This window comes from Anabrus simplex, chromosome 5 (assembly GCF_040414725.1).
Source record: "Anabrus simplex isolate iqAnaSimp1 chromosome 5, ASM4041472v1, whole genome shotgun sequence".
Taxonomy (NCBI): Eukaryota; Metazoa; Arthropoda; class Insecta; order Orthoptera; family Tettigoniidae; genus Anabrus; species Anabrus simplex.
The window spans coordinates 107,843,826-107,868,726 of record NC_090269.1 but is presented as its reverse complement, the minus strand read 5'-3'; the positions used below and the strand labels follow the sequence as shown (position 1 = coordinate 107,868,726).

General features: G+C 36.2%; 1 protein-coding gene across 1 annotated transcript in view; it reads left to right on the top strand.

Annotated features, from left to right (window-relative positions):
* The window catches only part of LOC136873813 (uncharacterized), a 902,018-nt gene extending 893,182 nt beyond the window's left edge, over positions 1–8,836 (top strand). The window contains exon 13 of the mRNA XM_067147067.2: positions 6,592–8,836. Coding sequence (XP_067003168.2) covers positions 6,592–6,895 — 304 coding nt within the window. The 3' untranslated portion in view covers positions 6,896–8,836. The remainder of the gene's footprint in view (positions 1–6,591) is intronic.
* The last annotated feature ends 16,065 nt before the right edge of the window (positions 8,837–24,901 follow it).

The following is a 24,901-nucleotide window of genomic DNA, read 5'->3' as shown; positions in this document are numbered from 1 at the left end:
CACCGACTTACATTTACTCCCTTATACACAATAATAACAGTATCGATAACAGTTCAAGTACAGTTTCCGCAAAAGATGTAGTCGTTGCAGGAAAATGATATAACAAAAATTACTTGTAAATTAAACACCTCATTAAAAAAAACCCTAAACGATGTGCAAAACAATTTAAAATATTTTGATGACAATAACAGTATAACTTCGATAATAATATTAATAAAGCAAAAAGTACGGAGTAACTTGACTGTTAACACCACCAGAGCATTACATAATGGCATGTGAATGGAAAACTAGCCAGATGGCCTCCCACCAACAGCACCTTGTGCACTCTCTGCCTGACAAGTAGAAAGAGAGGGGGCAATGCTTCAGCACTAGCTTTAAAAAAGCTCTAAGTTCTAACTTTCAAGTATTACAGGGTGTTTACTTCTACTTGTTTAACCTTTCAAGCGGTACATTTCTTTCGAGTAGTTACTAACACAGAGGCACATTTTCCATAAGGTACTGGTGAGATACTCTTCTGCAGTATAGTATTTTTAACACGTTCAAAAAGTAAAGAATACCGGGCGAGTTGGCTGTGCCCGTAGAGGCGCGCGGCTGTGAGCTTGCATCCGGGAGATAGTAAGTTCGAATCCCACTATCGGCAGCCCTGAAGATGGTTTTCCGTGGTTTCCCATTTTCACACCAGGCAAATGCTGGGGCTGTACCTTAATTAAGGCCACGTCCGCTTCCTTCCAACTCCTAGGCCTTTCCTATCCCATCGTCGCCATGAGACCTATCTGTGTCGGTGCGACGTAAAGCCCCTAGCAAAAAAAAAAAAAAAAAGTAAAGAATATGTATGAAGCTGTAAAAAATGATCATAGGACAGAGGGCAAAGCATCTGGCTCACTGAGGAAAGCAACGGGAAACCTGCAATAACATACTATTGTGTAGTCAAGTATTTTATCAGATTTTAAAAATACACACTCATTATCAAGTTACAAAAACGATTACAGTTCCAAGGAAGCCTCTGTAGTAAAGTTCAGTCAGGGCATTACATTACTAACTCCTCTTCATATATCATATTTACTTACAGAATAAAAGAAATAGTCTTAGGTATCACAATCACAACACTTATTCTCTACTTTACAATACTTTATTCATATTCATCAATCTTGAAGCATTGCTTCCACTTCCGTAAAAGTAGTCCTCAAAAGTCCACAACTGTGTGGTAGCGCTGAAAACACTGTGCAGTGCACAGGGCTACATTGCAATCTTCACTCTCATACCTAGATTTTCGTCCCTGTCCCATTCAGTAAAACATAACACACCGCCGAGTAGAGTTTTCCTTGTGTGCTGTTGCGACAGTGTATGAGGGACAGTGAGGGGCGTTGATTCTTGTTGGGGGAGGAGTCTTCCAAGGTCTGCCTGGCTGCAGTCTTTCATGTTTATTGTGCTTCATTATGATGTTCTCAATCAGTCTGGAATTCTAATAGAGTATCCTGACCTCCTGACTTCTTGTACAACAAGTAGACATATAGGCAGCATATGTCCAGCATATGACGGAAGTGCTTCTGGTAGTACTTCTTCAGTTTTTACAAGTACTTCAATAGCTCACGAGATACGCATCACTCAGGTCAACTCTGCCCATCTGACAGTTGTAGTCAATAGCTAAGTTTGGTTTCGTGGTTTCTTTCCCTCTCTCCCTACACGACACCATGGTATCATCATGCGTAGTGCTTATGAGGTACACATCCTTTTTATCCTTCCACTTCATTATCCTGAGTTTCCCATTATAAACTGCCACTTTTTCTCCTTTCCTGAGTGTGCTGTTTTTTATTTCTGATGGAACGCCCTGTCGATTTTGACGCAATGTATCCGTTGCATCTGTCTCCTTATCACAAAGCTTGTTGTATAAATCTGAGCTTGAGAACCAGTTATCCATTGTTATACAATACCCTTTGTTTAGAAGCGGTGCCATGAGTTGCAAAACAATTTTAACCGTATGGTTCATTTTTCAGAGACTAGTCAAACTGGGTGTCTTTTCTGATGCTCTAGAAAATTGATTAATAGAATTATAAATACAATTAAAAATGAACCAAATAATCTTTACTTAAAGAGCGAAAGGAGAAAAAGAGAATTGCACTAACTTTTCAAAATAAGCACTCTTATCAACTGGCTAAGATTTTCAGGAAAAGGAACATCAGTGTCGCATTCAAAACTGATAATAATACTAGTGAGATACTTTTCAATTCAGATAAAATAGAGAATAAATGTATATTTAATTAATCAGGAATTTACAAATTGACATGCCAAACATGTGGACAACGATATATAGGACATTCTGGAAGAAGTTTGGCTACAAGGTACAAAGGAACAGTCAAACATAAGAGATATTCGGCAATGGGACAAACTAGTGTTTGATCATTTAAAGAAAAAAGAAGAAAAACTTGAAGATTTTAAAACTGATTTAGGTATTCTCATTCAGTTCAACAAAATATTCAATTTTATATAGCCTAATGATCATTTTCATAATATTTCATTAGTTTTTTTATTCATTGATATGGTGAAATTAGGATACAACTTTAAATTGTAAGAAAAAACAAAAGATAGTGTTATATGTTTTATTCCTCGAACTGACATCATTGATGAAGGGAATGGATGATTTTCCCAAAACATGTATGTTAAATAAATAATTTTCTATCATTGTAAGGTGTATTCATAAGGTGGACTCAAAATAAAACTATAATAGTTTCTTTAATAGATTCAGACAAGTCAATACAGGATCAAATAAAATGCCTATTATGGTTAAGTTTATCAATAGTGGGTATGCCAGCCAGGCTAAGAAATTGTTTAACAGATTTAAGAACTTAAAAATTAAAATTTCCAAAATCTCTAAAGATATAGTTGTTCTAAAAATGTTTATCTTATAAACTGGTGCCTAAACATTTGATATCCTTGCAAAATGAGGGAAGTTACATCCTAATGAGATAAAAACACAGAATAAGGTTAATCAAGTATGGCTCAGGAATGAAATTAAGCTTCTTTTCCTTAAAAAATACAGACTTTATAATGAGTTACATGAGTTACATCTAATGATAGCCAAAACAGCATCGAAAATAGAGTGGGACTGGTTACAGAAGAACATAGAAACTTCAATGTATAATATTTTGAGTAAGAAACAAACAATATTGGATAAGAAGTTCCAAAATTTACTTGATAATGAAGTAAAACACTTTAAAGGTAATAATAATAAGAAAAAGAATCTGGTTGATAATGAACACAAGATCTTTGAACCTGTTAGAAATCTAACTCAAGTTAAATTTGATGTTAATGAAATGAACATTTTAAGTAAAGGACCTAAATTCACTTGGGAAAAGGAGAATTATAATAATGGAAAAGATTTGGTCAAGTTAATAGCTGAAACTGAAGTGGCCATAGCTAACCTACCAGTTGATGAACAGGTTACTCTTAGATACGAAGTTAGTAGAATATTATCCAAAATGACAGAACATACTATAGAGAACCTATAAGGAGTTGAATAAGAATATTAAATTATTGAAGAAGATAGATAATACTGTAATAATATTGTTGTGACAAAGCTGATAAAAGTGCTGATAGAAAGACAAGATTATATTGAAAAGACTAAGAATTTTCTAACAAGCAATAATTTTGAATTGATAAAAAATCCCATGTCATCTATGCAGAAGCTCCCTTCCCAAAAATTGCCCGGCAATCAGCTTCAAAGTTCCGCATTAGACTCAATTTAGGGCACTTTAAGCAAGCTCATAATAAATAACAGCTTACCTGGGAGGAGTGAAAGAGAAAAAACATTCAACAACAATTTGAACAGTGTCATGAAGTCAATCATTTTTAAAACCTTTTAACCGGAAGACAGACATTTTTAATGCAACAAAGTGAAACTTTTAACAACTATTCCAATGAATAGATATAGTTTTTAAGCTGACCAACTATGTAATCATCCAGTCTCATTTCATTAACCCATTAACCCCCACATTGTTTTAATATCATTTAATTTATTGGTATTCTAGTAGTTTTTAAGAGAATCAATATACTTGCAAATAACGTGTTTAGAAACTTAGCGATTCACCTAAGCTTTAACAACAGCTGAAGATGTTCCCAAGTGAGAACAAAACATGTACTGTTTACAAATAAAAATTTGCTAAAAGGCAAATAAAAAGTATTAAAAAGGTGGAAAATTTTTAATTATTGTAACTCTCTGTGGTTGAGATACGTTGATGATATATTTGTTATTATCGATGAACAAAGGGTTAAACCTGATGGTATATTAGAGTATTTCAATAGTTTGGATAAACAGATACATTTTACGAAAGAATCTGAAAATGGTATAACTTTAAATTATTTAGATTTAACAGTTACTAGAAATTCTGGTCATTTCGATTCTCAAATTTTCAGAAAGGCTACTCAAACAGGTACTATTATCAGAAACAATTCCAATCATCCAGGTCAACATAAAAAGGCAACATTTTACAGTTTAATTAATAGAGCTATGAACATACCTATGTCTAGGAAGAATTATGATAGGGACAAATATAATCCACCAAATTGCTCGTAGTAACGGATACTGCAAAAAATTTATTAATAGAATGATAAGTAAAATTAAAAATGAACCAAAAACAACTTTAATTAAAGAGCAAAAGGAGAAAAATAAATCTGCAGTTCTAACTTTTTGAAATACAATAAGCACTGTTATCAACTGACTAAAATTTTCAGAAAAAGGAACATCAATGTCACATACAAAACTGATAATAATACTAATATGATAATTTCCAGTTCGGATAAAATAGAGAATAAATGCATATTTAATAAATCAGAAATTTACAAATTGACATGCCAAACATGTAGACAGCGATACATAGGACAGTCTGGAAGAAGTTTGGCTGTAAGGTACAAAGAACCTGTTAATGCAGTCAAACATAAAAGAGATTCGGCAATGGGAGAGCAAATGGTTGAAAATAATCATAAATTTACAGGCATTTCTAATGACATGGAATTAATACATTTGGCCAAAAAGGGAAAGTTCATGAATGTTTTGTGAAAATTTAGAAATTTATCTTGCACAAAAAATGACCTTGAATCAAGTTTAAATGAAAGAAGTACAGTAGAGAACCCATTGTACAAACTAGCATTTGTTCAGTTGAAGAAAAAAAAATAAAAAAAATTTGAAGATCTTAAAAACTGATTTAGGTATTCTCATTCAATTCAACAAAATATTAAATTTTATGTAATGATAATTTTCATAATATTTCATTAGTTTCTTTATTCATTCATAAGGTGAAATTAGAATACAATACTTCTTTAAATTGTAAGAAAAAACAAAAGATAGTGTTATATGTTTTATTCCTTGAACTGACATCATTGATGAAGGAAATGGATGATTTTCCCAAGACATATATGTTAAATTAATAATTTTCTGTCATTATAAGGTGTATTGACAAGGTGGACTCAAAATAAAACTATAATAGTTTCTGTAATAGACGTTCACTTGAGTCGATCTCACCATTGCACTCGCTATCTCCTGACATTTTAACATTAGTCTCACTATCAGATTGCACATCACTCTCCGAATTGTCACAGTGTAATCAATCAAACAGTTCTTCTTCTCACAGACGTTTCCGAGCTCCGCTTGCACCTGCCATGATGTACTATCTACCTCTCACAGCAGCCTGGCGGTCGGTACTGGGTGGCTGCCAGCTGGGTGCAGAACGAAAACATTTCGCCCGGTCACGTGGTTTTAGAGAGTGCTGCTGTAGGCAAAGCTCAAAACTAACATACACACACAAAGGAAAGTGATCTTGGATCCTACGATGGCATAAGTCATCGTACCCATCGCCGAAAGACATTTACAATGTGATGACGGAATATTCCGTCATGGCCAATTAGGAAGCCATGCAGCTATGATGATTTATTCTGTCAATACCGCTTGAAAAGTTAACATCACACTAACACAGTGAAGGTTTTCGGTGATGGAATGATGGGAAAGGGTTAGGATTGGGAAGGTAGTGGTCATGGCCACAGCTGCAGCATTTGCCTTGTGTGAAAATGGGGAACCACATATGGTACTGTTTACTACAATGCTCCAAGCTCCTCACATACAGCAACAACAAAAATAACTGTAGCTGTATATGATCACCACTAATGAGGTTCACAATTTGTTATTTGTTATACAGTATATCAGGCTGACAATCACACATTTAACTCTGAACTTCACACAAATGCATATCTTAGAAGATTTTTTTCTGTTCATTTCTTCAATGTATTGTATTATTGTAGAAAGAGGGAACAGTTCATTGTTGAACTTCAAATAGTCTCCAATTACAAAGCTTCAGTGATGATCTCTTGGTGTACAGAACAGTCTATTTGACCAAGATACCATATTCCAGGCTATAGGCATCGTGGAGATTTTATCGTAATTGGAAGGTGTAGAAAGGCACAAAAACATTTAGTACTTAACATACTGAAGTACAGAGTGGTATATTTAATCCATTCTCATCTCTTTTTCCCTCTAAATCTTTAAATCCTACAAACTTTAAAGAACTAGAAGATGATAATTGTGTTCTTCCCCTTCATTTTCAGCATGAGTGATGAAGCTCTGGACGAGAAAAGCAAGTGTGGCTACAAAATTCCAGGAGCTGTACTTGTGTTACCAACTCCTCTTGCTCTACAGCAGGGTCGCTTCCAGAGCTATTCTGCTTCATGCTCATCCCTACCTGCTGGCGCTCCATGGGATCACTGGCCGGTGAGGAGACGACTGCTGACCGAGACGGAGACAGAACCAGACTATGTACCCATGTCTCCAGGAGGATCATCTGTTCTTAAATCTGCCCCACAACATGAAGAGCAACATTACATGGTGATGGCCAGCCTTAACTCATCATGACAAAGCCGACACAAAACAGCTTCCAAGTTTGACTCTTCATGACGAAGTGGAGCTGGAACCCAGAGAAGAACATAACTTCCTGGACACTAAAGAGCAATTGTTATGTGACCAGTTAAGATAAATTTTGTCCATCATGATGCAACCAGTTAAGTTGTAATCTCACTGAGATAAATTAACATAAGAGAATTTACCACACATTTGTTTGCAGTGGAACTGTACCCAATATTTTCATTCTTTTCTTCATCTGGAAAAACTATTGAAGTTAAAATAATTCTTTAATGTGATTGTACAGACAATTTCACAGATAATGAGCCATTTTAGGAGTCACAGAACTGACAGAACTCTTCCCATTCAAACACTACTCTATAAGAGAATAAAAGACAACTTTAATAGAAATTATTACAAAAGAGAAATCCTATCCTTTATGCAGGTTGCTCATAGCAATAGATTCTGATGCTAATTTGCAACTAAGAGCTAATAAATTTTCTTAATACTTCGTATAAACATGTAAATTTAATTTTTATCATCATTGCAAAAAGGATACCAGCACTAAAGAATGAAATAATTAATCAGTAACTTTCATATCTACAAGTCCTTGTTTGTATAGAACAGTTAGTTATTTGAAAAGTTTCTATGTGATACATTTATTCAAATATGCACAGAATCTACTGATAGAATCATAGTGCATACAGATGGTAAAAGTTAAAAGCATTCTAAAAATTTCCAGAATGAAGGGGACAATTATTTATTTTATTTTTTTTCCCCTTCAGCAGCAATGACCTTCAATAATTTGTCAACTTCAACTTGGTGGTGTGGTTTACAGTAATTAAAGCTGCTAAATATATATGAACAAATGAACCTGTACAGTAAGCAACTTTGCATTATCAGTCCCAGACACATTTCCTGGTAGGAGTCCTCCTGTATAACACTTCTCATTTGTACTCTAAAAACTACTAGGTATTGCACCTTTTTATCATTTACATCACAGCAGTTACTTCTCAGTTTTAGTTAATTTCTTTAACAAAGAAAGAAAACATTGTTGACTAGCCAATACTTGCCTGGTCTCAGATAAGTTTTCATATATTGGTTCATCATGATGAGATAAAAACAAACAGACTTGGTCTTATTACACGTTATAGGAAACAAATTTTTGCCATGTGATATAACTGATTTTAGTGTGAACTTGTGATAATGTTAAGTGAAGAAAAGGTCTTTTTGTAGGTAATGTTATTGAAAGACAACCCAAAACGTCGATCAAATAGCAGTGGAAACATTCTCAATAAAGAGTGCAATCTGCATGTTTTCATAAACATTTTGACTAAACTTGTCAAATGGAAGAAAGATAAAAAGAATATTCTAAATTTTGTATTCTTGAAGTGTTCCTATTCTGTGATTTATACGTGTTAAGGGTGTACGGTTGTGATGCATAACAGTGTACTCAGTGTTTTCTTTTTCGTCTCTCTCATTAATCTACTTCAGTCGTCACTGGATAGAAGTGAAGAAAATTGACATGCATATTTGTGGAATAGTACCACAACAATTAATGTGGCATTTTACAACAGATATTTCCAGCCATATTTACATCATATTTTTATAATTTTTCTTTATTTGTCTAGAATTGAATCTCCGCCATTACAATAAAAGATATGGTGCCAACATTTTATAGTGAATGGTGGTATTTTGGATCAACTTAATTTTATTCTCTCATAGGCCAGTGTTAGCTAACATTGTAGAACTCTACAATTAGCAATGTATTATTAGTTATCAAGCAATACTTATGATTGTAGGAAAAAGTGATTTTTCTATGTAATGAAAGTAATCACTTTCTTCTGTGGTGATCCTCAAATACTCACCTTTTCCCCTGACCCATTCTCCACAATAATTGCCAGAATGTTTGTTTGTAAACAATGAATCTGTATATTAAATATATTACATACAAAATTAGTGTGTTCTTTCCTATAAAAAGAGAATAGGATTTCATTAGAGTGTTGTGGGTTTTCAAACAAGTGAAGCAGAGAAATTTTAGTCATAATTTCCCCTTATCCAGATCCAGACAGGTGGAAATAAAAAAGGTGCTTCTCCATTTTACTCTACCTTTCTACCATTCCTTACCGCTCATCATGTTCCAGTCCAGATTACACTGCTTCATGCTGCTCTTAACCCTCCAAGTGATATGAGTCGTTAATAACGACTCATTTATGCCTTTGTGAAATGATAAAGTCGTAATTAACGACTCATTTCTTTAGAGCCGTGTTGCTGGGCAACCATTTAATGAATTTCGTCGAACTTTGCACTAATCAATAGTTCAGTTCATTGGCTATTTCAATTCACCTAGCTGAATTATCGAATAGGTCTTCTTGCTTATGTACTGACTAAAACAAATCTTAGCGTCAGTCGCTCAAAACATCACACCGCATGGCAGTTTTCTAATGTTGTTCTACTTGATTGGTTGGTTTTCAATAAACTAAAATGTGCGATCCATGTTGTTCTGACGATATTCAGGATATGTTAGAAGAAGATTATGAAAATCATGTTTTCAGTGATGACAGTGATTTGCCAGGTGACGAAATACCAAAAGCAGTTTCTTTGAGTGGTGACTCATCAGAAAACGAGGATGATAAAAAGAAAGAGAAGCAAATTCTGGTGCCCTAAGTGTAACTGTGGCATACATCCTACTTGCTACCATAAGTTGAAACACTTCTCCCGGCCCATAGTAAAGAGGAGGAAAAGAAAAACTCTCGCAAGTGACTCAAAGTAAAGAATTATGCCCGAAGAGATGTACATAGTTTTGGTTTCTTGTACATAACTTTCTGTTCTTTAGTTTTAAGGTAAATATGTACTCTAAGTCTTTTGTTGCTAACAAAATGGTGAACATTTTATACATTTACGTTTTGTTCCAGTCTTTTATAGTTTTGAAGCTACGTACAGTGAAAGTTGAAACATTGTTTTTTTCAAAAGTTAAAAAATGTAATTCACCACCCGCAATAAAATGGAATCAAGGCATGTACCCAATATTATTACATAATCACATTCTCTAGTTTATACTGAACAAAAAGATATGTAATATGATATATTTTACTGTCATTTTGTATTTTTTATGAATTTTTAAAAGAAACTTGTACTAAGACGTTACAGTCGCTTATCACTTAAGAGGTTTTCACATATCACTTGGAGGGTTAATTAGATCCATCCAGCATAATCTGGACATTCCTTGGCTTCTCTTTACTTTCCTTCACAATTCGTGTTCATGGAAGCCATTTCTTTTCATTTTCAACTTAGTCTATAACTGTGAGGTTCCTCAGTCTGCCAAAACTCATTCAGTATAAAATAAAATTAGGAAATACCTGAAAAAGATACATTAAAAACAAAATGGCATGTTTCCTTTGTAATAATACTAACAATAATAATGTTATTGACTTTTCGTGCCATAAATTACTTTTATGGTTTTCGGAGATCCCAAGGTCTCATAGGAGATTTTTACATGCCAGTAAATGTATTGACACAAGGCTGATGTATTTGAGCACCTTCAAAGACCACCAGACTGAGCCAGGATCGAACCTGCCAAGTTGGGGTCAGAAGGCCAGCGCCTCAATCATCTGAGCCACTCAGCCCGGCTGCGTTTCCTTCTTGAGAGAATATTAGATTCTATCTAATCACACTTTCAATTTTTTATACGATTATTTTTTATGTATTGATGAATATTATTAAGAAGTGTAAAAACATTTATGTTAATGTAGCATTCATATTGTGCTGCCTCTCCATTTTATTATTATTATTATTATTATTATTATTATTATTATTATTATTATTATTATTATTATTATTATTACATTGTTCTGGAAATGATTCAAGGGTTGTTTAATACATATTAGTAAATTAACAAATTATATAATCTATATATTATATAACATGTCCTGACTGACTGACTGACTGACTGACTGATTCATCATCGCCGAGGCAAAACTACTGGACATAAAGATATGAAATTTTGGGGATACATTTATATTAAGGTGTAGGTGCTCACTAAGGAAGGATTTTTGGATATTCCGTCGCTAAGAAGGTGAAAATGGGGGTGAATTTTTAAAATGAGGATATCTGTATCTCAGACGTAAAAATTGGTATTTGGAATCTCCTTTGAAAATAAAGGAACACGTATTTTTGTGTTCTTGGATAATCCAATGAATAGGGGGTGAACAGGAGTGACAAACGGGGTTAATTTTTAAAAGACTATATCTGGAGATTATCTCAGACATGCAACATATTACAGATTTGAAAACTGGTATTTGGAATTTCCTGTAAAAGTAAAGAAACATAAATATCCGTTTTCAGGAAATCCACTTAAGGGGTACTGAAAAAAGGGGTGAATTTTTAAAATTAGCATATCTACAGTATATCTCAAAAACTTAGCATGTTGCAGGCATGAAAATTGGTATTTGGAATCTCCTTTAAAAGTAAGGAAACACGTATCAATAGTCTATATTGATAGTTTAAGTACACAAGTATGAAGGATGAGTTCTCCACCTAATCAATACTTTATTTTACATAGTGTCAATATTATTTACATAAAAGGACAGTACCGGTTTCGACCTGTAAATAGGTCATCTTCAGCTGTTGAAGAACCTGCTTAATAGCGACTGTACAGAATAAATACTACTAAAATTAAAATTAAACAAGAATGCCATTAAAATAAACATGAATGCCACTATTCTAAAAAATACTTAAGGTTAAGATATATACATATGGTACAGTTTTGGGAGTTAGAGGACTTTTTCCCTGGCCCCATGATTTCTATATATTTTAAAAATTATATTTGCTGAGGTTGGATACAATTGTAAGTGTTTATCAAGAATCACTGACATTCTGGTGTCAAGTACGAATATCTATGTTAAATGCCAATACTATGTCCAACAGTTTTATGAGATGTTTCAAAGTGCATTGCTGGGCAGCAAATATGCGGGGACGTCGTATTCATTAGAATAAGAGGGTCAGTAACCTGTTTACAGATACATAGCTTATTCTCAGTCTATTTCAATGCTGAAAAACATGTTAGTGAATGCCACTATACTAAAAAATACTTAATGTTAAGATATATACATATGGTACAGTTTTGGGGGTTAAAGGGCTTTTATGCTGGCCCCATGATTTCTACATATTTCAAAAATTATATTTGTTGAGGTTGAAATTGGATACAATTCTTAAAGTTTAAGAAGAATCACTGACATTCTGGTGTCAGGCTCGGATATCGAATGTTAAATTCCAACACTATGTCCAATGATTTTACGAGATGATTCAAAGTGCAAATTGGGCCGCAAATATGCGGGGATGTCATGTTCATTAGAATAAGAGGTTCAGTAACCTGTTTACAGATACATAGCTCACTCTCAGTCTATATCAACGCTGAAAAACATGCTAGTCTATATCAAACTTCCTTGTTGAGGTTTACGTTGCTGTGTGCAACATATTGAAATCAATGAAAGTGATTTGTGGATGCTCCCCTCCTCATACTTGCGTTCCCTCAGGTAAATTTAAAAAATCTGAGAAAGAAGAAAAGGAAGGTAGGTATTAGAATAACTGATAGAGAGTGCCTGTTAAATAGGTTGTGTGTGTGGTTTCTTTTGTTTTTTATCTCTCTCTCTCTCCCCCCTCAAGCCTAGTTGGGAGCGTGGCTTTAAGAAAGAGAGGTGGTGGGGAAGGGGAAGCAGCTTGTGGACGAGGTAGTGTGGGCTGGGGTGCGTCTGCTGGGGTATGTGTGGGTTTGTTTTTGCTGACTCTTTAAATATGTGTAAATAATATTGACACTATGTGAAATAAAGTATTGATGAGGTGGAGAACTCATCGTTCATACTTGTGTAAATCTATGTAATTGTCCACTTTTGAAACAAACTATCCCAATATTTTGAAACAAAGTTGCAGGATGACACAAAAGTAAACATCTGTTTTAAAAGAAATATAGTGAAAATATGAAAGAAATAAGGTTATACTTATACTTTGTTAACAATTTTAAGATTCATTTCACTTCTTGCTTCACTGTATTTCTGGGCAAATAACCTCTAGTTCATCACATGGGTCTTCAAAATAATCACATTCATAATCATTAACAGTTTGTACATTTTCACTAAAAGTGTTATTATTAATGGCTTCGACATGCCATTTAAGGGAGGCGTTTAATTTCCACTCTTTTCCGAAGTGCTTACCTAGTTATTTGTCAACATCTTAAAGATTCTGTGGGTTTACATTCACATCAACATCAACAGGTAATGTACTCATTAACATTACACTTGCCTGTCCTGCCTTTGTGATCTTGCTCTCAATACCTGTGTTCAAATAGTAGTCTACCTCACTTGTAACTACAAAATTGCCTCTTTTTGTGCAACTGAGTACAATTTTTTTACACTGTAAAATCTTGAAATAGTTGACTAGCAAATTTCAGATAAACCTGTGATTATTCTTTCCAATTCAGTGGTTCCCAGGTTTATCCAATCACTTTCACTTTCACTGCTGTACCTTTTGAACATCTCATGATATTCATCTGGACTTGTTGTGGTCGTCATGTTCTTCAGGTCTTTCTCATTGAGTCCAAAAATGCTATCCGATGACAGATATGAGTGTCCAATAACTGGAAATACGAGTTCTAATTATTTTTTTTGCCTCATTCTCCAGCCACATATAAACAGACACATTGTCAGGGCGTGGTTTGCTTTGAGATGTGCCTGTTAAAACAGAGAGATTGTAACAGTAGAGTTGTCTGGAATAATAAGCTGACTGATCACTTAATTTTGGAGAAACAAAGTTCTTTTGGCAATCATAGGACATTAAAAAACAGTCCTCCCCTTTCTTCCTTCAGATGTTGATAAAAATTATCTGCTTATTTTTTTGTGAATACTGTAGTTCTCTTCAACATTAAGGTTGATCTTTCCTCTTCATTCTTTTCAAACTTAACACATTGCTCAAGTTCCAAGCATGTAGTGCACTCATCTGTGCCTGGAGAAGAAAACCCTAAATTAAACCTGGTATAAAAAATGTGCCGAAAGTAAGCTTCCTTTACATGCAGTTCTACTTCTCTACCTTCATTATACATATGCAAGTTCAGGTGGACACTCCAAAACATTGTCTTCCATATTAAACGAAACTATTTTCCCAAATTAACACTAAACTTCCAAGCATGCACCGACAAGAGAATGTAAACAAATAGTCGCCAAGACAGTTTGATGTCACTTGTAGCAATCTGATTGGCTGAAACGGTCATGTCCGTTTTTGATATAAATAATGATACCTCCAAACATAGTTTCTCTAAGTTTCATTTCCGTATTGATTGGATACACGTATATAGACAAAAAAGATGTTCCACCTATCAATACTATTTATTATGTTTGGAGGTGTCTGATTATGAAAGAAACTGCATATTTCTATGTTAAAAATGAAGTAACTTACAAATGTTTGTTTATGAAAGATATGGGCCACTAATTCAGAGAGAGCATAAAAAATACGATAATAATCTATTCTTAACTCAATTTTGATATTGGTGGCGCATGTCTGTGTTTGATATTAGGCACCTCATATACGGTTTTTAGTCATCCATGTCACAACATCATCTCATTTCTTTGTATCACTGCTGTAATAATATATTCTGAACGAATGACTTCTTGAGTAAGGTATTACAACATCAGTCGTATTAATAGCTTGCAGTAAATTTCCAGTAGCCGAGATTAGGTGACCAGACTTGCTATGGTAATTTTAGCCCATTACCAAGAAAAAGACGTCATCAAGCTTGCAAGAGTCCTTACCCCTTCCATACTCTGAAGAGATAGTTAAAGCCTTGTTAACGCCTACTTTTTGAAGGATAGGAGAAGGGATAGTACATCAGATCTTACTGGACCATGTGATACGGTACATGGAGGGAGATTTTGGAGCCTTTATACATCAACGACAAGAGCTGGAGAGGATCTATTGGCCAATTCTAATCTATTCTATCATTACATCGGAGGAGGGCTGTACGTCTTGACATTGGATAAGGTCTTAACTGCTGAAGATCTTAACTTAGTTCACTTCGCATCTGAGTAGAGCACTACTTAAAATGACTCTCATTGTGACCTGATTGTCTCAGTGACGAGAGTTAAAGTCAACGAGGGACCGGTTTTGACTGATATAGGACAGGAGATTTTGTTATGTATTTAGTTACGCTACAATCCTGTAATATGGAAGAATACAAGTGTCTTTTCTCCAAGAACGTAACCCAAGGTGGTTTTGCTATTGAAATTAGGACTCATTATAACTTTATGTAAGAAGTATTGTAGGAAGTGTTAAAGTTAGGAAGGTCATTGTTCAATTAGTGAGCTATACACGAATCAGAAATAGGACTGGTATCTACAACGAGAGGTGATGACGCCAGCACGAGAGGTTCATCAAACATCAGCTGCTACATAGATCGTGTCTACAAATGGTGAGTTAATGGCATAAATTACTGCAAGTCTCCGTGCAACAGTTCAGTTTATTAAATTTTATTTCATTCAGTTTTCCTTTTGCTTCCATAAGTTCAGAGTTCGTATATGCATCGTCACGTTTTTCATCCTAATAAATAGTTATTTAATTTGTTATTGCACAAATTCTTATTAACGATCCTTAAGTTCAAAGTTAGAGTGTTAGTGTTTTGTCACTCCACCTCTGGGAGTATTTAGAGTCTCATTTTACCTGTTGTTGTTGTTGATGTTGTTGTTGTTGTTGTTGTTGTAAACAAGGTTACGTTTACAAAAACACAACTTCTTTATTTACTTCACATGTAAAATTACAATATTTATACTAACAAAACTGAAAGTTATCTCGAAGCAAATTGAACTATGAATTTGGAGAAAAGAGTCTGTCTTTGTACACTATATACATGTTGGAGTATTCACATTCACTACTATTTCGGAAAGATAGTCCTTGTGACATGAAAAGTTCTTGATAGTCGAAAACTATCAGAAGCACTGACGTAAATATCTCAGAGAGTCCTTCCTTGTTGAAGTGTCTGAGTTCATTAACGTAAGTTCAATGACTGAAGAGTTCCTACTTAGCAAAACTAAGTTGATAATGGGAGCTCGCATTAGCTAGGGAATGATAGTGGCATATAATGGTAAGAGGAGCGGTGACTCAAGGTGAGACCTCTTACTGCCAGAAATTCAGTCCACCTGGCCGAAGCACATTTTCAAGAGGAGTAGCCTCCGTGCTCGACGTAGGGTGTATTCTGGAGCTGGACACCGGGGTCAGTGGGCGTCTGGACAGACTAGGAGCTCCTTTTTATAGCACACACGACGTTCCAGGCACGCGCACTGAGAGCTGCGCGTCGAGGCTCGAAGAATAACACACTGGCACGCGTGTAGCTGGCTGGCGGGTCGAGAAGGGAGCGGCGGACATACAACAGTTGTTGTTGATGATGTTGTTGTTGTTGAAGCCATAAGTTTGAAGGCTGGCACCCATCTTACACATTTTGTCACACATCTGTTAGCAAAAGTGGGTACGTCACATATTGGCGCCGCAAACGTGGAGCTCGAAAACCATTAAGTACTTGTATAAGAACGGCTGTAAAGAAGATAGAATCAGTGTTTTAGGGGTAACTGTTGTGTATCCACAGTATATTTTATTTTGTGTGGTGATTTGGCTGAGCAAGAGGAGAAAGACATGACGCTGCGCAGTGGGCACGTGCTGAAGGGTAGTACTTTAAGTAATTCTAAGGAAGAGGTAGATAAGTGTGTAGAGGAGGAAACAGATAATAGGAATGAAGATAGCGAAGGAAATAAGAGTAGGAATGATGAAGTTACTATAGATTCAGACGATAGTATGAAGGGGGGGCAAGGCGGAGGTTAACCCTAACAATGAAAGTAATACTAATCAGTTACTAGAAATGATGCAGTTAATGTTAAGTAAAATAGAGGATAGTAAATCTGAAATAAAAAATGAAATGGAACAAATTAAATCTAAAATTAAAAATTAAATGGAACAAAGTAAATCTGAAATAAAGAATGAATTGGAACAAATTAAAACAGAAGTGGAACAAACTAAATCAGAAATTAAAAATGAAGTAGAACAAACTAAATTAGAATTAAGTAAGGCATTGAACGAACACAAGGTTGAAGCTAATAAAAGGACGGACAAACACAGCAAAGAGTTAAATGAATTATTTAAACAAAATGAAAGATTTAACAAGCAGATAGAGGAAGAGAAAGAGACAACTAAGCAAAACAAACAAGAGGTAGAAAAGAAATTTGTAGAGCAGAGGAAGGAGTTTTTGGAATTAATGGAAAAAGAAAGCAACATCACCAGAGAGGAGTTAAAGACACAGGTGACAAGTATTAACAATAATGCTGAGACCCAAAAGGAGGAAATAAGAGAATTTAAAGAACAGGTACAAAACAATATCGATACGGTTAAGTGTATAATAGAAGACAACACTAGGGAACAAAGAGAAAAAGTTTGTGATTGTAGAAGGCAATACAGTTGAAATTAAGACATTGAAAGAAAAACAGAACACATTAGTGAATGAAATTGAAAGAAGAGAAAAAGATGTAGATAACCGCATAGCGATAGCAGAAACACGCATAAGGCGAGAAGTAAGAGATAGACAAGGTAAAATTGAGAGGCAAAGTTATGGAGGAATTTACAGTAAGGAAATAGAATGACCAAAGTTCAATGGGAAACAAATAAACCCACTAGAATTTCTTAAAATAGTAAAAAAATGGTTTGGGAAACTGATTGGGGAGGGATTTATGGACTGGGAAGAGGCGATCAACATTATTCATCAAACTTTTGTGGGAAAGATGCGTTCCTGGTTTTCAATCTATAAAAGCAACATGAAAAGTCTGAAGGAATTTAAGATGAAGTTCACAGACAAATATTCGAATGAACACGTTCAAAGCCGTGAAAGGGAAAGGGTAGTATTTGGGAAGTTCAAACACAATGAAGGTGTCTCTATGACTGAATATTTCCTGTCACATGTTATGATTTGCCAGAATTTAAACGGAATCATGGCTGATTCAGATGTAGTCAGATTACTGTTACGACATTTTCCGGACAGGGTACGCAAAGCAGTGTGCATGCAAAGTATTAAAACTACCCAGGAAATGGAGCAGTTATTAGGGAGTTTTGATGCACTAGGAAACATTGGGCATAGAATAGGAAACCTGCATAATTGTGTTCCTCATAGTGAGCCAAGGGACAATAGGAGACAGCAAAAATAAAAAATCCTAATCGGTTTCAGCCACGGAATAACGGTAGGAGCGGAGCACCTGAAAATAGAATGGGAATTGCCCAACAAGATAGAGGACAAGTTACTAATGAGCCAAGTGTAGATACACGAGCGCAAGCTTTAATCTAAATGCAGGCTGTAATGAAGGGTTAGAATTCCAGCCTTATCCACAAGTAGTTAGAAATTGTGTTATGAAACTATTGCCATATTACCTAGATGTTAAGGAAGATCTTATGTATGAACCAGATCATAATTATTTGGATTCAGGTGAAGAAGTGGTTAATCCTGTTGTTAAATTAGAAGAATGGGGGCGTATGTTAATGTGTTAATTGATATAGGAAGTTAGAGATCATGTATTAGCTCAGAATGGTATTATTTTTTAGTTAAACGGGGTATTAAGATTGAAGAGATGCCTGTTAAGTCAACATTCATTATTACAGCTGTTGATAAAAGGTCAAAACAAATCTGCAAGCAGGTAACGGTTCCGATTAGTACAGAAGATTTTATTTCTGTACAGGTATGTCTGCTTATTCCTCACCTGGTATTTGATCTCATCTTGGGATGTGACTGGCTGATCTTAAAATCAGCCCAGTTAGATTACAAAGAAGCAATGGTAAATCTGAAGTGGGATAATAGGTAAGTCAAACTCGAACTGAAAAATGGAATTCAGGGGAAAATGAATGTTTGTGTTATTGAGGTTTCTAGATTTGAGGAGAAACCCAGAGAGGGGTTTAATTTATGTCAGTTGTGGTTGAAAGAGGATCAGAAGGATGCTTTATTTGAAGCTGCAAGTAACAGTAAATTAGAGGAAGTCCAGAGGGACAAATTGTTGGCAGCGTTATGTGAACACGCTGAGCTTTTTTCTGAGAAACCTGGTAAAACACATGTTTATGTACATTCTTTTTCAATACTGGATGACAGTCCTTTTAGCGGGCCATGGTATGCTATACCACACAAATATACCAAGGCAGTTGACGATCAGATACAAGCGATGTTAGCTGATGGGGTGATTGAAGCGTCAAATACCCCATATTTAAATCCTTTAATTGTGGTGCCTAAGAGTGATGGAAGCGTGAGATTGTGTATTAATGCATGAGAGATGAATAAATGTATTTGTGCTGACTTCAGGGTTTTCAGGGTAAAAATGGTTTTCATCTGATGATTTAAGAAGTAGCTTTTGGCAGATCCCTTTGAGAGTAGAAGACAGGCCTCTTACAGCATTTAGTCATAAGTACAGCTTGTATCATTTTCAGCGCATTCCCTACGGGACTAAGACGAGTTCTGCAGTTTTAATTACAGCATTAAATATAGCATTACATAATGACACAGGGCATTTCGCTACGGTTTATAGCGACGATCTGGTCATATCTTCTAGGACCTTTGAAGAGCACTTGTATTCTTAAAGGAGATTTTTATTAAGTTAGAAAGGGCTGGTTTCACTTTGAAGTTAGACAAGTGTGTTTTTGGTAGACACCATGTATCTGTGCCTGAGAGTTCAAGGATTGAGAATATATTGAATACCAGTACACCTAGAAATATCAAGGAATTATGGTCGTACGAAGGTAATCCCAAAATTAAAGTCTCTTGCATTGACCTGTTTTTTTCTACAATGGTTTACATCATTTTACAGCTTGAATATTTAGCTATTTTTCTACATAATCACCATTTCGGTCGATGCATTTTTCCAGATGCTGTGACAGTTTTTGTATGCCCATGCCATACCAGCTCGCCGCCATGCTGTTCAGGAAGTTGTGAACCCATCTTTCACCTTGCACCCATCTTGCGCACACCTTCTGGTATTTCAACTTTTCCGTTAAAATTCTATTGAGCAGCGCTTCGGGAAACCTCAGGAACCAAAGTGCAGAGATCATCCAGGGTGATACGCCAATCTTCACGCATGATTTGCTCAACCTTCACGACTGTCTGATGGTCTCCCGCTCCTTTGCTCGTCAATTGGCGATGGATTTCAATCAGTTCAGTACCTTTTACATTGAAAAACCTAATAACTGCGCGCACTTAGCACTTGGCGATAACATCCAATGGGAGCTCCATTCTCAGCGGCTGCCAAGCCAAGACTGAGCACCTCAGCGCGGCGTGCAAATGTTTATATGCAAGCAGGGGAAACACTCTTCACAATATTGTGACCAACAGCCACACGAACAGAGTTCTGTGTTTATAAAAAAAATAGGAGACCTTACTTTTGGGATTACCCTAGTATATAGGGGTATGCAATTTTTTCAGATGCTTCGTACTAAGATTTGCAAACTTACTTGAGCCGTTTAGAGATTTGTTGAAAGCTGGCAGTAAGTGGAGCTGGACAGAATGTCACCACAAAGCTTTCAATAATTTGAAAGAAGGTTTCAGGCAAGCGGTTGTTCTTAAATACCCTGTGGCAAATAAGAAGTATGTGTTACTCACTGACGCATCTTACTACGGTCTTGCTAGAATATTATGTCAAGAGAATGACAACGGAGACTTAGGAATTGTGTCATTAGTGTCTAGAGGTTCAAATGCACTGGAGAAACGGTATTCTATTACCGAGCTTGAATTCCCAACTTTTGTCTATTCTTTAAGTAAATTTAGGATGTACGTCTTAGGTGTAAAATTTTAGATTAGGACTGATCATCATGCTCTTTTCTTTATACCTACATGTAAGCTACCATCCAATAGGATGTCCGGTTCCATGGCTAGATGGTTAGCATGCTGGCCTTTGGTCACAAGGATCCTGGGTTCGATTCCCGGCAGGGTCGGGAATTTTAACCATCATTGGTTAATTTCCCTAGCATGGGGGCTGGGTGTATGTGTTGTCTTCATCATCATTTCCTCATCATGATGCGAAGGTCGCCTACAGATGTCAAATCGAAAGACCTGCTCCTGGCGAGCCGAACCCGTCCTGGGATCTCCCGGCACTGAAAGCCATATGCCATTTCATTTCATCCAATAGGTTAGTAGGTGGATATTGGCCTTACAAGAGTACGATTTTTCTGTCGTGCATATAAAAGGAAACGACAATGTCGTTGCTGATCTGTTGTCCAGAGATCAGAAATTGTGTGACAGAGGAAGTCTCCTGAAAACACAGGAAGGCATTTTAATTTGTGCGTGTCTATAGTAAGGACAATAAGCCTGCTCTAAACAGATTATGCAACCTGTTGGTAGAACAGTCTGTGGATGAAGAAAGTTGCTATTTGCTTTACGTCGTACCGACACAGATAGGTCTTATTGCGACGATGGGACAGGAAAGGCCTAGGAGTGGGAAGGAAGCGGTTGCGGCCTTAATTAAGGTACAGCCCCAGCATTTTCCTGGTGTGGAAATGGGAAACCACGGAAAACCATCTTCAGGGCTGCCGACAGTGGGGTTCGAACCCACTATCTCCAGGATGCAAGCTCACAGCTGCGCAACCCTAACCGCATGGCCAATTCGCCCGGTGACGAAGGAAGTAGGGAACATTTGTCTGTACTTCAGGGAGGTGAGCAGGTTACTGTGATTCGCGGTAGACATGTTTTTAAATTGTTAGATGGATTTCTACCTAGAAAATGTAGCGAACATAAATGGGCTATTTATGTACCCAAATCACAACGAGTGGAGTTAATTTGGTTCATCCATAGGGAATTAGGGCATTATGGTGCTAATAAAGTTCTCTATGAGATCCAACAGAATTTTATCTGGGATAAGATGGGAAGAGAAATCAGAAAGGTTCTTGCCACTTGTGATCTATGAGAGCGAAGCAAAATTCCAAACCGTTATTTAGAGGTACATTGCCAGGCAGTAATTGTAGAAAAACCTGGTGACTTGGTGTGTAACGACCTCTTTGGACCTATAGTTAAATGGCAATATGGTTTACAATATATTTTTGTTTTGATAAATGCTTTTTCGAAACTGGTCAGATTATACCCTATGGGGAAAACAACAGGAAAATCTTGTATAGTGTAATCCGAGAGAAGTATGTCCCTGAATTAGGTACTCCTCAGAGAATACTGTCAGACAGTGGACCACAATTTACATCAAAAAAGTGGAAAGCCGTAATTAGTGAATCAGATGTTACTCATGTCCATTCATCCATCAGAAATCCTCAGAGTAACATGTGTGAACGGGTGATGAAAGAATTTTTGTGCATGTTCATATCACTAGTGCATGAGAGACATTCTGCTTGGGTAGTGCAAATATCCCTCATTGAGACATGATCAATGCTGTACAGCATGAGAGCACTAGATTGACACCATTGCAAGTTAATTTCAGTAGGACGCCACAAAATGAATTGGTGAGAGTATTGGGGATCACCGAGGAGCCACAGCATAATGCTGAATTTTATATAAGATTGGCCAGAGAAAATCTTGTAAAATCTGACAACTTTTGAAAGAAGCAGCAAAGATGTAAGGTACTGGATGAATTTGAGGAAGATGACCTTGTTCTTTTAAGAGTGCCCATGCTGTCCAACAGTGAAGATAAAGTCACAAAAAAGTTTTTCCTTTTATATCAGGGACGTTATCATATACATAAGAAACTAGGACCTTGTGCTTATAAATTAGCTGACAACACTAGCATTCTGTTTGGCTCATACAACATTAGAAGTTTGTGTAAATATATTACGAGTCTGGTGGATTTTCCGTAGAAAGGGGATGTAGGTCAGTAGGCTAGGCAACTCTTATATCTTACATAAAGTACCTATCGTGGAGAGGAGTGACCGGTCTCTGGAAGGTGGAGTTTCCCGAGATCTTTTTTGCTGTCAAGTCAATGGCGGTGTGTGTGTATACGATAGACACGAGTTCATTACCAAGATTACATCTGTTCTCCTTATTTATTGCCATGTACGAGCAATCTAGAATTTGATTTGTTATAACAAGGATCATTAATATTGGAGATTAAGATTTGTAGATTACCCGGGAAGTCATCCTAAAGATTTGCAATAATTTTACCCTAGGCTAAAACCACATGAATGTGTTAGCGTGTGTGAAGGAATAGTTATACAGCAAGAACATATAAACACTTGACAGAGTAATATGGTATACTTTGTTTGTGTTATTTTGTACAGGTGTAAATTGAATTGTCAAGTGTTGCATACTCTGGATTCATGAAATCAGCAAAGTATGGTGAACATTTGAACAAGTGAGACATCAGAAGCTTGCTAAGTTACAATTTTATTTATTTTTTTTTTTTTTTTTTTGGAAATGTTGAAGTGTAAAGTATTATCTGTTGTATTTAAGTTGTATGTGGAATCATCAAGATGACAAACAGTCAGTCGTAGAAGAGACCAAGATGTAATGTTGTAAAATATTGTTTCATGTGTTATGTTGTACAATGAGGGAATGTAGAGCTGCTTTACACACAAGTGTAAACACAAATGAAATATAAGTGGCAGAGTGTATGTGTGAGCCCTCAACTGAAGTGCCACTTGTTTCGGGCTTAGAGGGGTGAATGTGATGTTTGGAACATCCCAGCATGTACAAAATTATTGAACTGTGTAATTAATGGGAAAGATGTATATACTTAATTAGTGGTAGGTCATTTTAAATTATTATGTTTATATATAGGGTTTTTAGTCATCCATGTCACATCATCATCTCAGTTACTTGTATCACGGCTATACCATATTCTGAACGAATGACTTCTTGAGTAAGGTATTACAACATCAATTGTATTAATAGCTTGCAGTAAATTTCCAGTAGCAGAGGTCAGGTGACCGGAATCACCATGCTAATTTTAGCCCATTACCAGGAAAAATACGTCATCAAGCTTACAAGAATCTTTACCCCTTCCATACTCTGAAGAGACAGTTAAAGCCTTGTTAATGCATACTTTTCGAAGTTCTCTACACGACGCTTTGATTGCCCAGGAAAGTTCAACCTATGTGAATGGACGTTATGGAACAAGAGGATGGATATACAACGATGGATAGGAGAAGGAATAGTACATCAGGTCTTACTGGACCATGTGATGTGGTATATGGAGGGAGATTCTGGAGCCTATATACATCAACAACAAGAGCTGGAGAGGGTCTATCAGTCAATTCTAATCAATTCTATCATTACATCAGAGGAGGGCTGTACATCTTGACATCGGAGAAGGTCTTAAATGCTGAATATCTTAACTTGGTTCATTTTGCATCGTTATCTCAATGATGAGAATTGAAGTCGACAAGAGACCGGTTTTAACTGGTATAGGACAGGAAAATGAAATGGCGTATGGCTTTTAGTGCCGGGAGTGTCTGAGGACACGTTCGGCTCACCAGATGCAGGTCTTTCAATTTGACGCCCATAGGCAACCTGTGCATCATGATGAGGATGAAATGATGATGAAGACAATACATACACCCAGTGCCCGTGCCAGTGAAATTAACCAATGATGGTTAAAATTCCCGACCTTGCCAGGAATCGAACCCTGGACCCCTGTGATCAAAGGCCAGCACGCTAACCATTTAGCCATAGAGCCAGACATAGGACAGGAGAAATTTTGTTATGTATTTAGTTACACTACATTTCTAATACGGAAGAATACAAGTGTATTCTCTCCATGAACGTACCCCAAGGTGGTTTTGGTATTGAAATTAGGACTCATTATAACTTTACGTAAGGAGTACTGTAGGAAGTATTAAAGTCAGGAAAGTCATTGTTCAATTAGTGAGCTATGCATGAATCAGAAATAGGACTGGTACCTACAGCAAGAGATGACGATGCCAGCACGAGAAGTCTATCAAACATCATTTGCTACATAGGTTGTGTCCAGATAACAGAGTCTACAAATGGTGAGCTAAAGGCATAAATTACTGCAAGTCTCCGCACAACAGTTCAGT